The sequence below is a fragment of the Gavialis gangeticus genome, unplaced genomic scaffold, assembly GCF_001723915.1.
Source record: "Gavialis gangeticus isolate Ggan-Ray unplaced genomic scaffold, GavGan_comp1, whole genome shotgun sequence".
Taxonomy (NCBI): domain Eukaryota; kingdom Metazoa; phylum Chordata; order Crocodylia; family Gavialidae; genus Gavialis; species Gavialis gangeticus.
In genome coordinates, this window is record NW_017729034.1 from 29,902,959 (window position 1) to 29,918,356 (window position 15,398).

General features: G+C 46.9%; 1 protein-coding gene across 2 annotated transcripts in view; it reads right to left on the bottom strand.

Moving 5' to 3' along the window:
* The window catches only part of CMTR1 (cap methyltransferase 1), a 77,478-nt gene that overhangs the window by 19,948 nt on the left and 42,132 nt on the right, over positions 1-15,398 (bottom strand). For both annotated transcript variants that reach the window (XM_019526757.1, XM_019526758.1), the window contains 15 exons: positions 13,968-14,060; positions 13,292-13,363; positions 12,492-12,586; positions 12,322-12,394; positions 11,933-12,131; positions 9,240-9,358; positions 8,903-8,999; positions 7,275-7,407; positions 5,862-6,041; positions 5,390-5,446; positions 4,492-4,549; positions 3,751-3,819; positions 2,249-2,380; positions 1,570-1,692; positions 249-340 (listed from right to left, as the gene is read on the bottom strand). In XM_019526757.1, the coding sequence (XP_019382302.1) occupies positions 249-340; positions 1,570-1,692; positions 2,249-2,380; positions 3,751-3,819; positions 4,492-4,549; positions 5,390-5,446; positions 5,862-6,041; positions 7,275-7,407; positions 8,903-8,999; positions 9,240-9,358; positions 11,933-12,131; positions 12,322-12,394; positions 12,492-12,586; positions 13,292-13,363; positions 13,968-14,060 (1,592 nt within the window). The remainder of the gene's footprint in view (positions 1-248; positions 341-1,569; positions 1,693-2,248; positions 2,381-3,750; positions 3,820-4,491; positions 4,550-5,389; positions 5,447-5,861; positions 6,042-7,274; positions 7,408-8,902; positions 9,000-9,239; positions 9,359-11,932; positions 12,132-12,321; positions 12,395-12,491; positions 12,587-13,291; positions 13,364-13,967; positions 14,061-15,398) is intronic.

Sequence of the window (15,398 nt, forward strand, 5' to 3'; positions counted from 1 at the left end):
AGCAAAACTAATGCAATTGTGTAGCATAGGCAAGGCCTAAGGTGGGAATCAGGCCTTCTCTGATCCACAGAGGGAGTGGGGAAAAACAGACTGAACCACTTATGTGCCAGGCCTCAGCCTTATTCACCCACATCAGCTAGGCATCCCTAGATCCCTGTGGGCTTTGCTTTGCCATTAGCCTATTTCCTGCACTAAAAGAGTTTCAAGGCAGCTCTCAGCATGTAGCTAGGTCCTAAGGCCCCACCTACCGCTGGTTAAAGTGCTGTTCTCGGACATCGTGGCCATTCAACACCAAGACATCCAGGATGTGGATAGCACCAATTTTTCGTTGGGCTTTCCCCTGGGGAAAGAAACACAGCAAGTTACTCTATAGGCTCTAGCTAGTAGCCTGTCTTCATTATACACAACAGAACCATCTGCAATCTACCTTCCCCCTTCCCTTATGCCACCCCACTAACTCCAGAAGGCAAAAACCTCACCTCCTGCTAACAGGACACACACTTCTGCTGTAGGCTCCCTGTCCAGAGCAAATTCACAGGGGCCTACTCACCTATTATCTTCCACCAAAGCCACGTGAGTCAAATATACTTATTCATCTGGGAAGGGCTGGACAACTCTCTACGGAGTCCATCACCCCTGGTATAGAGCCAGCTTCGGGTCACTACAGTGCCCACAAGAGTACTCCACTCCTGCAGCTCAGCATGCTATAGCACTGGATCTGCTCTGTCAAGGCCAGGGCAGTGGGATTCAGAGTGAAGCAAGGCCATGCATTACAGAGAAGTCCCAAGGCTGACCCCATAAGTCTGCTTGTACAGGGTTGCAATCACTCCCAGGGAGATCAAACATAACCTGAAGGAAATCCAGCTCATCTGCTGCTTCATCCACTGGTACTTTTTATGGCATTTAGGCCAGTTTGTAGCATTACCAGAGGGGTATCAAAGAGACAGAGCCAAACTGCAAAGGCCTATCATCAGCTGGCTGCAGTGCTTGTGAGTCTTGGACTGGCCCCATGTGCCAGCCCTAGCCCCATGCACTGCACAGCAGAGCCAGTCCAGGGTGCAAGCTGTATGCAGAGCCTGCACTGTACCAACTCTGTATATTGAATCTGGACCCAGTTCAAATCAAGCCCAGAGACCAATCCTGCACACCAGACTCAGTGTGCAGGGCCAGTCTGGCACAGGCACCATATACAGCACATGGGGCCAATCTGTGGGCCCTATCCAGCCTGCAGTGCTGGATGAGTTTAATACCCCTGCACTATAATGCTGCACATCATCCATCTGCTCAGTTCTTATAGCACTTTTAAACTACTGGAAGTGCTACAAATATTATGTATGACCATATCCTTAGGGTCAGTTCCTTGCTGCAATGCATTCAACATGACAAGAAGTCATCTATGGATACCACATATCACTAGGACTGAACAGGGAGAAAAGAGCTTAACCCAAAATAGCATCCCTGGGAGTCCCAAGCCAAGCCCCTGCACCACCACATTTACCATGTAATACTCGCAAGAAATGGAAGTGCTGGCAGACAATGTCCCTTATATAAGAAGGAATGGCTTCCCACCTCTCCTTTTAGCTCATGAACAATCTCCACAGAGAGCAGGGTGTCCCGTGGCAGCTCAGTTTTCAAGTCCAGCTTTGTCCAGCGGTCCGACTGGCGACCATCCCAGGTGTAGATCTGGGACTTCTGTGGGCCGAAGAGGAATGAGGCAGAGTGAAATTCATCCAGGGTTGAGGAAAACTCTCTCTGCCTTAAATGAACTGTATCCCCAAAGTTCTCCCAGCTGACAGCAGTGGGCACTCTAAGTGAATTGTCAAGAAAGAAGCTTACATCTCCGGTAATAAGGCACCAGAACACTGATCTGAGCTCTGTTCATTTGGCAAGGTTTCATCACATGCTCACAAGAGGAACCAAAATGAAGAAGGTAACCCACGGGGTTGGGGGTAGAGAGAATCAGATGCTGAGATAGTGGATGCAGCATTCTCTTCAATGCAAGGTTAAAAAAGACAAGGATTATTTAGCATAGGAAGCAGAAGATTAAATAGACATCAGAAGGAAAAAAAGGAATAGGAAATAACTATCAGTCTTTGGTAATGTTGATGAGACTCCCTGTGTTACCAGGGCAAGAGAGAGCAGGGTGGAATTACAAAACAACATGCTAGAAACAGATTGTAACAGCAGTGGTGGCATAATTAACCAGTGGACCTTCCTGCTGCAGGGTGCAACAGTTCTTGGCACTTACCCCCAGTCCTAGCAGGAACTTTTGTTCGCTTCCAGACACCATACATCTGTAGTCGAAAACAGGACGGATCTTCTCCAGAGTTTTTGAGGTGAGCAGTGTTGGTTTGTAACTGAAGACATCAATTTCTGTGCCCTGAAGCACAAAGTCAGGAGAAAGATGAATGACATGACGAAGGTACAACAGAACCCAGGTCATTTGCTTCGGGTTAGATCACAGTGGATTTCTAAAGTAAGGACAAGCTTTTACCATAAAAGGTGCCACCTCTCCACTCAGAGGGAGGACAGTAGCAGGTCTGCACAGCTGATTAGCACCCTTTGAAGTAAAAACTGGAACCCCCACAGCACAGCTGTTCACCGCATCACTCCCAGCTAGACTGCAAACCCCACTGTCACAGCAAAGTCAGAACCCTAGCCCTGTAAAGAATCTGGGCTCTATTCTGCTATGAAAAACACAGCATTTTGGAAGACCACATTTTCAGTTATCAAAGCAAATTCTAGCAGAGCTAATAAGCAAAGATGCTTTTCGTACTAACGGGACTTAGCTTAGGTTTCGAGCACATTGAAATCAGACAGAAACCAAGTAGAAGGCCTGAGAGAAACTGGACAGCTGCAAAGGTCATGAGTTCAGCCCACAAAGGCAATCAGCTGTACCAAGCATCTATTTCCAATGGTTTGCTGCACTCCTTTAGGGTGTGCCAAAGGAAGGGTGTGGAGGGAAAAGGAAAGCTTGGTTATAGTTAGTTACATGCCTGGTGCAGAAACAGGGCTCAAAGCTGAAGGCATTCCTTTAGACAGAAAGGGATTCCTTCTCTCTTCAGTCTTGAAGGATGAAGTTAGCCAAAATCACCCTCTCCTTCTTCCCAGCTACACTAGGGGCAGCCCTCATCCCCCCCACATCCCCAACCCCAGTCACACCGCACATGGAAGGGAATCTATGCCTCTGGGGCTCAGAAGCAGAATAAACTTTAATTGAAAACATGCTCAGAGGAAGGGAGCTGGGTCTATAAGGGACACATGGGAATGCTCACAGCTTTGTCAAGGGGGACAGCAACAACTGACTCCCTCACAGAGCTCAGCTTTCACCATGTACTGTCACAATTCAGCATTTCAGTGACAGGAGAGTAGCATATACCTTAGTGAGACAGGGACAGCCGAGGGCAGGAAAGGACCTCAGGGCAATCCAAGCTTTACTTTGAGCTCAGGAAAAAAAAAAAAAGCACCATCTTCTGATATTCCTTTACCTAGCAGCAGGTTCTCTCCTGCCAAGACCCTCTTACCCTCCCAGCTCCCAGACAGTGGGAGGTCATCCAACACCATCTGTGGATTTGTTCCCATGGGAAGTAAAGGAAACCTCTGCAGGACTGACAACATTTAGAACCAGTCTATTTAGGACTCATCACCAAGCAAGTCCTAGACAACATATGTAACCCAGCTCCAGCTCCGATGAGCAACTTTAAGCAGTTCACCCGAGTATTCAGAACAAACGGTAGTTCAGGATCTCACCTGGATGAGCTCAAAGAACTTGGACTTGGGATCAGATGATGATGGAGCAACTCGAGCCTGATCTGGGATCTGAAACCAAAAAAAGGCTTCACAACGAGTCTCATGCCTGTTCTGCATGGTCATGTTCTCAAGGTCAGCAAAGTCTAGGCTCCGCTTCCAACAAAGACACTCTGATTCCTGATAGCTAAACTCTTGGCATGCACATTGCTGATGCCCACAGCAAGGTAAAGGGGGAAAGTACATAAAACAGACTGGGCCTGATAAACGGACATAGCATGTCTTACAGGATATGACGGAGGGTTTTATTAAGGGATCTAAACTGTAGCTTTTCACGATCTGCCATGTTTACTCGATTCCAACATGGGGGGAGGGGGAGGGACATCCCTCATTTTGGAATTGAGTATGAGAAGTAGAGATTAGACTAGAGGTGGTGTGGGGGCAGGCAGTTACTCCATCTCTGACCTAGAGTCAGAACCAGAGCTGCAGCCGCACCCCGCCATCTCCCCACCCCTCTCCCCACCCTGCACCCTCTTCCCTCCCCCCACGCTTATCAGGACCACTTTTAGAACTGATATATCTTTACATGCACTGCCCCAAGATGTACCCAGTAATACTAACCTTGTCCTGACCCACAGGAAATGCATTAATGCTCTCAGCTGGAGTAACTCAACCTGTCCCTTCCCACATTGCACTAGAGTAGGAAAGCAATCCATGACCTCCTTGTTCAGCAGCATTACTCACCCCCCACAGCCGGAGGCACTCCTTCCGGATTTCAGCCTGCCGTGGCTCGAACAGGGTCCTAGACAAAGTAAAAGCCAGCAGATGACTTCCAGTAAAAGCATTAATATGCTCAGAGTTGTCAGCCCCCTCAGAACAAGGCATGTCACTCCTTGATATTAACAGACTGCTGCATTCAATGGAAAGCTGTTTTCCCCCTTCCAAATTCCTGCACCGGAACCTCAATTACCCACTTACTTCCCAACCTCTCCCTGCAGAAAGCCAGCCACAGGAGGCTACTACCACCAGGCCTTCTGAGCTGAACTAGGTGTTATAAAAGCATTGTTAGGGCATTAGCTTTCAAAAGTACCATGCTAATATGAACTCATTCTTTCCCCACATTCCCTTTCCCCCAGCACAGAAAGGTAAAATCAAATGGTTTTGGAACTAGGATGAATTCTTAGAAGTTTCTGCCTCCCAGCTTTGCATCTGATCCCATTATGTCATGCCGTCGCTGGATGCCACTAGGGCAGTTAAGTAGTATAATACACGTTAATAGAGAGGGCTGTGTACCCATGCTGGGCTTTAATTGACATGCCACTCCTCTATTCATTCCTGTTCTTAGACAGACAGGCCCCATTTATGGGAACTAGGAGGTGGGCGGTCTATTTGTAGGTCCTTTCCACATGGGTGCTAAACAGAAACAGCAATTCTAAACCATTCCAAGCCAATCAGTATCCAAGCTGCATTGCACATCCCAATGCTTCCAAACAAAGCACAGGCAGTGACACTAACCAGACTAACAATAATAAAAGCCACTAATCCTCTTCCTTTAGAAACATGGAAAGGTGGGTAAAAGTAAGGAGACCTCTGAACTCCGTTATGTAAGCAAGTAATTTTGCCCAGCTCCTCAAATACTCACGTGTCCTGAACAAAGGCATGGATTTTGGCTAGGGCCTTGATCTGAACTTTACAGTGTCTGAAAGAGAGAACAGGTTTCAATCAGAGAACAGGTTAGCAGCAACCCAAATTCAAAGAATGATGAAGCTGAAGATGCCTGGAGTAACTATGGGATGACTGTGACCGATTTGTCACAATTCAGTTTGCCATTATGGTGGTCAGAAGGGCACTGGGAAATAGAGGGCAGCACAGCTTTTGCATTCCCATCACTGTGGGTCAGTACCTCTGGAATTTTTTACGGGTAAAAGCTCACCAGCCATTTTGATCTCATGCAGAATTTCTGCCCCTGCTGGATCATTGTGTCCCCTACAAGGTCTCTCATAACTGAGCAACCTGAGTGAAAAGCTGTCTGTGACTACAAACACCTGCAGGGTGAAGTGGGGCCTGCCTGACTTGCTGAAGGCAGGTTTCCTTCTAGCAGCATCTGCACTCACTTTTCATTTGACTGCACCATGTAGTCATAGAATTCTTGGTCACCCTTAATCACATCCACAGGGACAACGAGATTCACATCCAGGTTGGAGTTGCGCAGCTGGTTGAGTTTGATGTTCACCATGAAGAGATACTCCCGGACATCATCAATCCCCAGCTTTAACCCTTTGCATACTACATATCTGCAAAGCAAGCCAGACAGTCCCCTTGAGATCAGATCATCTGCACTGCCAACTTACCTCTTTGACCTCTCCCTACCTCAGCAGCCCTCTAGCTTCCCTGAGGCCAGGATTTACTTTGCCCAATGGTACTTCCATAACAGTTCAGGGTTATTATATATCCACTCTCCTTTTCTACTCTGTGCAGCAGTTGGAAATCCCAACTCTTTACCAAAACTCACAGAATAACAAGCTCAACTCTCTCTAAGGCCATAAGCCAGCAGAGCCAATGCCAAGTAGTCAGTTTTAATTCTATTCTGGCTGCAGGTGCTGCTAAATTGTTACTAGCCCACCGCTGTATTGTACGGCCTAGTATGAGAATAGAAATGAAAGGCAGGGCTTCCTTGTATAGACTCATGTATTTCTCATGCTTTTATAGCATACACTGACATCTGAGGGGCAACAGAGACAGCATGGCCCTTCAAAAGAACAGAACCTGGGACTGGGTCTCTAAAGATTTAGTTCCTAATAGGGGCTCTGGCATAGATTCCCTATCTTGCTCAGCTCAGGGCCTGCCTAAGACACCACAGAAATTAAGGAGGACAAGAAATCTAGGGTACCAGATGAGAATGGGGTGTGTGGAGGTAGGGGGAGGAAAGAGGGGAGAACTGCGAGTTCACCCAAGTGCAGGAAGGATGTTTGAGGATGACAACAGGTACTCAGAGTAAGACGGGTGAAGACATACACAAGTTCTTCAAAAGCTGATATTCTTTCTGCTCTGTTGACAAAAAACTCCCTTGTCATGCCTTACAAGAGTTTGGAATTGCTCTTGTGGCCACTCCCATTCCACAAAAAGCAGGATGGGATATGCTGCACACAGTAGGTGGCTGCTGCCCTCCTGCCAAGACCCTGCTGCATTTCAATGGTGCACCATGAACAGCTTGCAAAGCATTACAGAATCTGCAGCAATTGAACACACACCACAGAAATATGTGGCCAGATCCTTAGGCTACTTCATGTGAAACAGACCCCACTTTCCATTGAACTGTATTGTTCTCACACTGGAAGCTGATAACACAAGCAGAAGCAGGCCACGGGCTTTTGGTAAATACACTGTCATTCTCCAACTACTTAAATATTTCTTCCTCCCAGATGGTTGCTAGCTGGTTCTCAGGGTCAGATCTGCAGTTATACAAATCTATCTACCAGGTTTTAGAGGAAAGGGCTGCGTTAATTCCTTGGCCTCGAGAATCGTACCTCTCTGAATTAGCAGGACGGCTTGTCACAGGTTTAAAGATACACACTCGCTCAAAGCAGCAGTACAGCAAATACACCAGCCCCACGGTGAACGGAGTAAACAGGTCAAATGTTTTGCAGACAAAGTGTCCTCCTGGAGCAGACAGAGGAAGCACATTGCAGCCAGCAGGCTACAAGGAGAGAAGGGAAATATCAAGTGTCCTTCCCCCCACCCTGTAACAACCAAGAATGCTTAAGTACAGTTAAACAGCATCCTAGCAAGATGGATCAACGATCCTGCAAAGAAACAATTCCCAGCCAGGTGGAGAGGATGTCACTCTAAGGCTGTGGATAGATGTAACTAAGTCATTTTTGGAAAGGAAATGTATATCAGCTTTCTCAGCTTAACTGTTATGTCTGTTCACTCCTATACCAGTGAAAATGAGTTAAGCTGCTATAACTTTAAACCTGTTTTGTTCAGGTTTAAAGGTATAATGATTTAATTTCACTTATGTCAGGATAGGAAGAGACAGATGTAACAATTATATCAAGTGCTTTAAACCAATATAATTTAATACCAGCATAATTGATTATCTTTGCTCACACCAAATCAAACTGTATGTTGCCTCTGCAGCACTCCTCAGACCTCCCACACAACGACTTCTGGCTTGGCTGCTAAACAAGCCTTAAAGAGCTCAGATCCAACCCAGGGAGCCTTAGACTGGGAAAAACCAACTGGATCTGAAATAGCAATCTAGTTCACTGAAAAATGCTTCCCCATCTTCAGCAGAGGGCTGTCTCTATCCTTTGCCTTCAGATGAGGTTCCAGCTACTTCCTCTGGGAACAGCAGGAATATCAAGCTTACAATCTGCCTGGAGAAACCCCAGTAGATAGGCTGGGTTAGGAGAAACCAAAAAAGTCTGCACTGTTTAGCAAGCCTGTTCCAACACTCAACTGCTCCCAGGGTCACTGCCTCAAATGCTCTGAACATGGGATACGATGTGAGCAGTAACTTTGTGAAAGTTTCTAGCCCATATCCTCTGGCTCCTCAGTGCAAAATTATCTGTTCTAAAAGATCAGTCCTCATGCTAACCATTCCTAACATTTGTCAGCCAGAAGCTACGTAGAGCTACAGTGTCCTCTGCTTACAAAAGTTTATGCTACGCATCTGTGATTTAGCCTATAAAAAGGTGCAAATCTACCCTGCCTTCTACCCGACTTCAGACTATCACAGCTAACTAACTTTGTTATAAGATAAACCCAGAGATTTTAAATAGGAATCCAAAGTATTAAAAATCCACAGTATTAAAATGAAATGGGAAGCCATAGTCTATGCTGTTGTGGGCTTTCTGTGTTCTTTGCAAGAAGAGTCCTCTGTTATTGTTTTGTAGCTCAAACAAGTGAAAACTGTGAGCTGGCATTTTCCAACTGGTGCCTTTAATGAGGGTTGTCTGGAGACTGATGAGGAACACTAAAATCTATGGGAACACACTTACTGAATTCAACAAAACTTAAATGTTACACCAGAACTGACTCCAGGCACTGATAGCAACATTTGATAGCACCCATCTTCAAAGCCCTTCACCTTGGAAAAGAAGGGGAAGACTAACAAAGTTAAAAATAATAATAATAATAATAATAATAATACCTGTCCGGACAATCGAGAGCCCTGTTAGGAACTGGCAAAGCAACAGCTGTTTGCTCAGGATTTCCTGTAGGTTCTCCTGACCCTCCACAGAGAAACCCTGAAACAAAGCATGCAGTGAACATCTCTGCAAATTCACTGGTTAGCTAGAGATACTGCTGATACTTACAACCACAACAGCTTGAACATATGCGGATAAACAAATGCTGATCAGAGATTTGCTGGCAAGCCTGACCAAATTCCACACTAACTAAAACAGAGAACTGGTCACATCCCCACTGTACTCTGACTCTAGCTAAAGGCTTTCAGCATTCTTTACAAAGGAGAGAAAGGAACACACCCCATCAGCCATTAAGAAGTGCACTCCCTTGCGATCAGTGTTGTCCAAAACAAAATTCCGGAATGCAGTGATGTTCTCTGGGCGGGTGATGTCTCCATCTCCATCAATTCCTCCCTCTCCTAGACAGAAAAAGGAAGTAATTACAAATATATGCAAACAGCACATGAGATAGGAGGATACACCAGTGACAGACTAGCACGTATCCGCTGATACCATACCAACCTGTAGTCCATGACCACCTAGAGTTTGGAAGTTAAGTCAGAACCACTCCAGAGAATTGTCTGGAGTGTAGTTCTTGCTGGAAGATGCTAGCTCAACTTTCCATGGCCAGGCTGGGTTCTGCCTGTGTGGGCTAGGCTAAACTAAACCATGTTATACCCAGGTTAAAAAAGTTCATGTTTTAGCCTTGGGAAAAGCCAGCTCACCCCTCCTTCCTCCCTAATAGGACCCATTGCACTAGAATACTGTCCCACCCATTTTGGTTAAGAAGAGAACAGGTTACATGGACAGACCTACAGCATTATATCATTTTAAAGTGTGTTGGGAGGATGGGGGCCTTGCTACTCAGCAGCAGTGTAACTAGAGCAGGACGAGCTGGGCATCAGCCCTAGGTGCCAACTTGGAGGAGGTGCCAGCATGCCACCCTCCCCACCAGGAGCCTTTTCTACAGCAGGGGTAACCTGGCCATAGGATATAGGCAGCTGCAGTCCCATGCTCTGGAATGTACCTGTTGGGGAAGGGGGCGAGCGAGGTGAGTGGAACGCACTCCTGCCAGGAGGCTTTGCTGGCGGGAGGTGTTGGGGGAGGAGGGGGGAAGGAGAACAAATGAGGCACCCAGAACAGCTTCATGGAGTCCAGGCTGCCTAGGCTGCTGTACTAGTGTGCAGTGAACCTGCCCTCAGCTACAGCTGCCTACACTCACACTGCTTTTGAAGCAATTGAACTCTTTTGTCTGATCACATTCAGAGCTGGTCCTCACCAGAGTTTTTACAGCATAAAAAGCATAACTGGGCTCTTTAGTGCCCAGGGCAGCTTCAATGACTTCACTGCCAGGCCAGCAGCACTGCCCTATCCAAGTCAGCATCCAGGGCTGGTTCCTCAGTGGTGTTCCCCTTCATTACACTACTGAGTATAAATGTCATAGTGTAGACAGTACCTTCATCTATGGCATAGTTTGGTGGCCAGTTTTTACAAGCAGAATAAGTGTGTCTACACTGGCCAGCAATTCTTGATTAGCAACTTTTCACTAACAACCATGATCTGAGTTCTCAGGAATGGTGTTACTATTATTTCCACACTAAACAGTCTGGGCCTTAAAGAACCTGCTTGTGTGAAAGTTTGTTTAGCAATCCGCTATAAAGGGAGAAGAAATGTTCAGTAACTGAGCTGTTATTATTTCAAGGGAATATTTTACAGATTTCTTAGGTGGCTCTTTTAAAAAGGTAAGACACAAATCTTCCCACAGCTGATTTTTTAAGAAGATCTGCCCTGCACTAGACCCCAGATGATGTATTCAGAATCCTGTGAAATCTGAATATATTTTGAGGTTCTATTCTCTGCAGTTTCCACATTTACTGCTTCTATTAACTCAACAGGGTGACTAGAAAGGTATACTATACCAAGCAAAAAGCAGCAGCAATCAGAGTGTCTGATGGTGCTTTGAGAAATAAATTCCTCATCCATTATCCTGCCGCTGAGCGGAATGGGACTGGAATTTGTTACCATTCTTCTTCGCACTTGGCATGAGAAATAAGGCAGTTTGTTTCCTTCCCTTCACTGGGAGAGAAGTTTGTACGGATCTCAATATATTTTATAGCACATAAGACACAGAGAGAACGGGAAACAGGAGAATGCATCAAAGTCATTGGCCTATTCATTCTCACAGGTATCTACAACTTTCCACAAGAGCATTGCCATGGGATGAGATATGAAGATCCAAATGCTACAGTCCTTATAAAAAGTGTTTATCCACCTGGCTGCCCACTGAGAACTCTTTTTATCTGATCTGATCCAAAGATGTCAGACACACACCACAAATTCATGGTTGGATGTCAAGAAGAGCTTCCCAAACCAGTCAGACTACTGCCATGAACAACAAGTTGCCCTGGGTTTCAGGCTGGAAAGGCAGACAGGTTATGTCCTTGGTTACAACACCAATCATATTTAGATTGCCTTAACCGATGCTGCGATAAAATGCAAAGGGGGAGGGAGGTGCTGGTGGTCCCCCCCCACCAAATTGTAATTTCCTGTCCAAACCAATTAAAAATCCTCAAATGTGCTGGCAAGGTCCAGAAAAGAAACGGCCTAAGTGTTAATGCAGAAGGGCTCCAAATCAGGCGAGCTGGCTTTCTGCTGCTGGCTCTGCCAATTAATCCATGAACAACTTCTCTCTGTCTCTCTGTCTCAGATTCCCCCATCTGGAAGCACTCAAGTGCATGCACACTCAGTGGCAGGCTGCACTCATAACTGCAGGAATATGACCTGCCATGCAGGTTTTGTAACCTTGACCCCTTTTTTATACAACAGCACCTCTATCACCATCAGGATGGCTCTGAAATGGTTATTGTGATTAGGTGTCTCTGTGATCTCCAACTCCTAACAGGCCATATCCCTTCCCCACATATAGAACATATGACTGGCCTGGAGACAGACCCTCTGTAGCGAACGCAACACCACCACATACCCATGCGTACCATAGTAAGGCTCAAAGAGCTCGCTGGAGGCAGAATAGAAATCCTCCAGCTTAAAGTCATTTGGTCCTTTCAAGGTCATGCCGAAGCCTTTTGCATGCCACTTCCTCCTCCACAGAACGTACTCAGAGAAGCCACCAGGGCCCGCACAGACATCAGCAAAGTAAAGCAGCTCTGCATCCCGTTCTTTTATCAAGGGTTTCTGTAAAGAGAATGGGGACAATTCTAATGGCCCAAGAGCCACCACCCACACTGAGCAAACCCACTAATACAGCCCCTCTCAGCTGGAATCTCTGCCACCTTGAAAGCATCCACATCCTCGATGGTGCCTAAAGGATTCCCTCTCACCACTGGGAAGGCATCCCTGATTGGAAATGAGAGAGACTCCTTACCCCATGGGAGTCTTTTGGGTTTGTAAACATGTTGTCAAAGACATAGTCCATATTTGCCATCTTCATCGCAGCTCTGTGAACACACAAACAGGGATATGAGTGCACTCCAGGTTGGCAAAACTACTATGCCTGAAGGAGAAAGAGGCTACAGGCTGAGATGCTCTGCAGACCTGTTCAGGAAGAAGACCCCGCGAATCATCTCATAGGGGTTGGACCTTGTCCTGGCCCGGCGCATCTCATCCCCATCCAGCTCATCAAACACACTCTGCAGAGGCAGAAACAAAATGGGAGTCAGCCACAGCATGGACAAGCAGGCAGATCAGCTGGCTGGAGCACTTTCCAATGTCTCAACTAGGAATGGTGCCTCCTTATGCATTTATCTCTAGACCCCATCATGACTGGGCTACACCAATGTAAGGACATTTCTTCAAACTGGTGTAATCATTCAGCCACCTACCTATACCTTGCACTTGTCCCAAGCTGTGCTCAATTTTTACAATGAGCTGAACTACAGAAGTGCTGGATTGGCAACCCCAGAGCCAGAAGTTCCGTTCAGCTAGATGGCCATCGCAACACAAGCTCTTCCCTGGCCACCACCACTACACAGAAGCCCTGAAGTAGAGAAGCAAGACTGGGAGACTGAAGGGCAAAACAAAGAAAAGGAGAGGTTTTCTCCACAGCTCACTCAGTCTCCAGACTTTCTGCTGCAACTGTCAATGAAGGTGCCTTTGGTATCACTCATCTCCACGTTTTTTGAGATGTGGACATTTATCATGTCACACTGGCTGCCAAATAGCCAGACAGTAACAACTTCCATTGTTCTCTACCTAGTCTTAACCTGCACTGGCATTCAAAAGGTGAAAGATTTCTTGGCCAGCTGCCTAAATACGCTGTCCTGTTCCTTGAACATGCTCTTAGCTGCCCTCACCTCCCCAAACTCTTATCTTGGTCTCTGGAGGAAGGAACTCACCTTGCACTGCAGCACATGCTGTAGAAGCTCATCATTACAGAATTCTGTCTCATCTTCAATCACCATCTTCCGCTAGAGCAGGGGCAATGAGAACACACAGCAATTAGCCAACTCTGTCCCAGATGCTTCTGTGAGGTACTTCCCAGAACTCACAGGAATGATGGGTGAAGCCAGCAACTTGAAAGGCAAGAGGCTACAGCTGTAAGTAACATCATGTGGAAATCCCACTTTCACCTCAGGGTGAGCGGTATGTGGATCACAGGCACACTCCCCATGCTGCCTGCCCCAACCAAGGGCAGCACACACAGCCCTGGACTGTCTTTCTCCCTCTTCACCCCTTTAAAAAGCAACAGGTCAGGGAGAAAAAAACATATTGTGTCAGTAGAGACCCAAACCACAACACAAAGTGAAGTGAAACCCTAAGACTGCCTAGTGCCCTCTGCACCAATGATTGCAATGCAGAACAGCAAAAGGGGAGAGCTCAACATGCTAGTGCCACGTGGGACACCTGGCTGGGATTGGTCTATGTAGGCACTTATCTGGCCCTCATCTCCATAGTACCCATAGTTCTCCACAACTCTTTCGTGACAAAGCAGAGCCCTAGTAACTCAAGACTGACTGTCACCAGTCTAAGCAAAAGGGGAAGTAACAGGACTCTGCTCTCTCAGAGAAATACCTTCCCCACAGTCATCCACTCCTTCATCTCCTGGGCATCGGGGATTTCAGTGGTGCATTCAGGGCACCAGTCCACCTGTTCATAGGCACCAGCCTGCAAAAATAAGACATGACAGAATCATAGAAAATTAGAGTTGGAATGGACCTCAGGAGGTCATCTAATCCAACCCCCTGCTCAAAGCAGGATAATCCGCAACTAGATCATCCCACCCAAGGCTTTATCTAACCAGATTTCAAACACCTCAAGACTGGAGATTCCATCTCTCTGTGTAACCTGTTCCAATGTTTTACTACCCTCCTACTAAGAAAGTTTCCCAATACCTAACCTAAATTTCCCCTGCTGTACTCCTTGTTCTGTCATCTGCCGCCACCACCACAGTCTAGCTTCATCCTCTTTGGAACCCCACTTCAGGTAACTGAAGGCTCCTATTAAATCCCCCTCAGCTTCTCTTTTCCAGACTAAATAAGCCCAGCTCCCTCAGCCTCTACTCATAATGCATTTGCCCCAGCCCCCTCACCATTTTCGTTGCCCTCTGCTGAACTCTCTCCAATTTGCCTATATCGTTTCTGTAGCGGGGGGCCCAGAAATGGACGCAGCACTTTAGATGTGGCCTCATTAGTGCTGAATAGAGAGGAAGAATCACTTCCCTTGACCAGCTGGCAATGCTCCTATTAAAAGGAGCCCACTATGCCCTTAGCTTTCTTCACAACAAGGGCACGCTGTTGGCTCATATTCAGCTCACTGTTCACTCTAACCCCCAGTTCTTTTTCTGCAGAGCTGCTGCTTAGCCAGTCAGTTCCCAGGCTGTACCACTGCATGGGATTTTTCTGTCCTAAATGCAGGTATTTGCGCTTGTCCTTATTGAACTTCATGAGATTTGTTTTGGTCCAATTGTCCAATTTGTCAAGGCTGCTCTGAATTCTAGCCCTACCTTCCAACATATCTTCTACTCCCCCCAGCTTGACATCAACTACAAATCTGCTGAGGGTGCAACTCCATCCCTCTTCCAGGTTGTTGATGAAGATACCGAACAAAGCCAGCCCCAGGACTGACGCCTGGGGCACTCTACTTGATACTGCGGGACCTGAACCTATTCAGCCTCCACAAGAGAAGGCTGAGGGGGGACCTGGTGACCATCTATAGACTCACTAGGGGGGACCAGAAGGGTTTGGGGGAGACGCTGTTTCCCCTGGCGCCCGCTGGCATAACAAGGAGTAATGGGCACAAGTTGATGGAGAGGAGGTATAGATTGGACATCCGCAAGAACTACTTCACAGTTAGGGCAGCTAGGAGCTGGAACCAACTTCCAAGGGAAGTGGTGCTGGCCCCTACCCTGGGGGTCTTTAAGAAGAGGCTGGATGCCTACCTGGCTGGACTCATTTGAGTCCCGTTTCTTGTTTTTGGGGTTTTTGTTGTTCTCCCGCCCTGGCG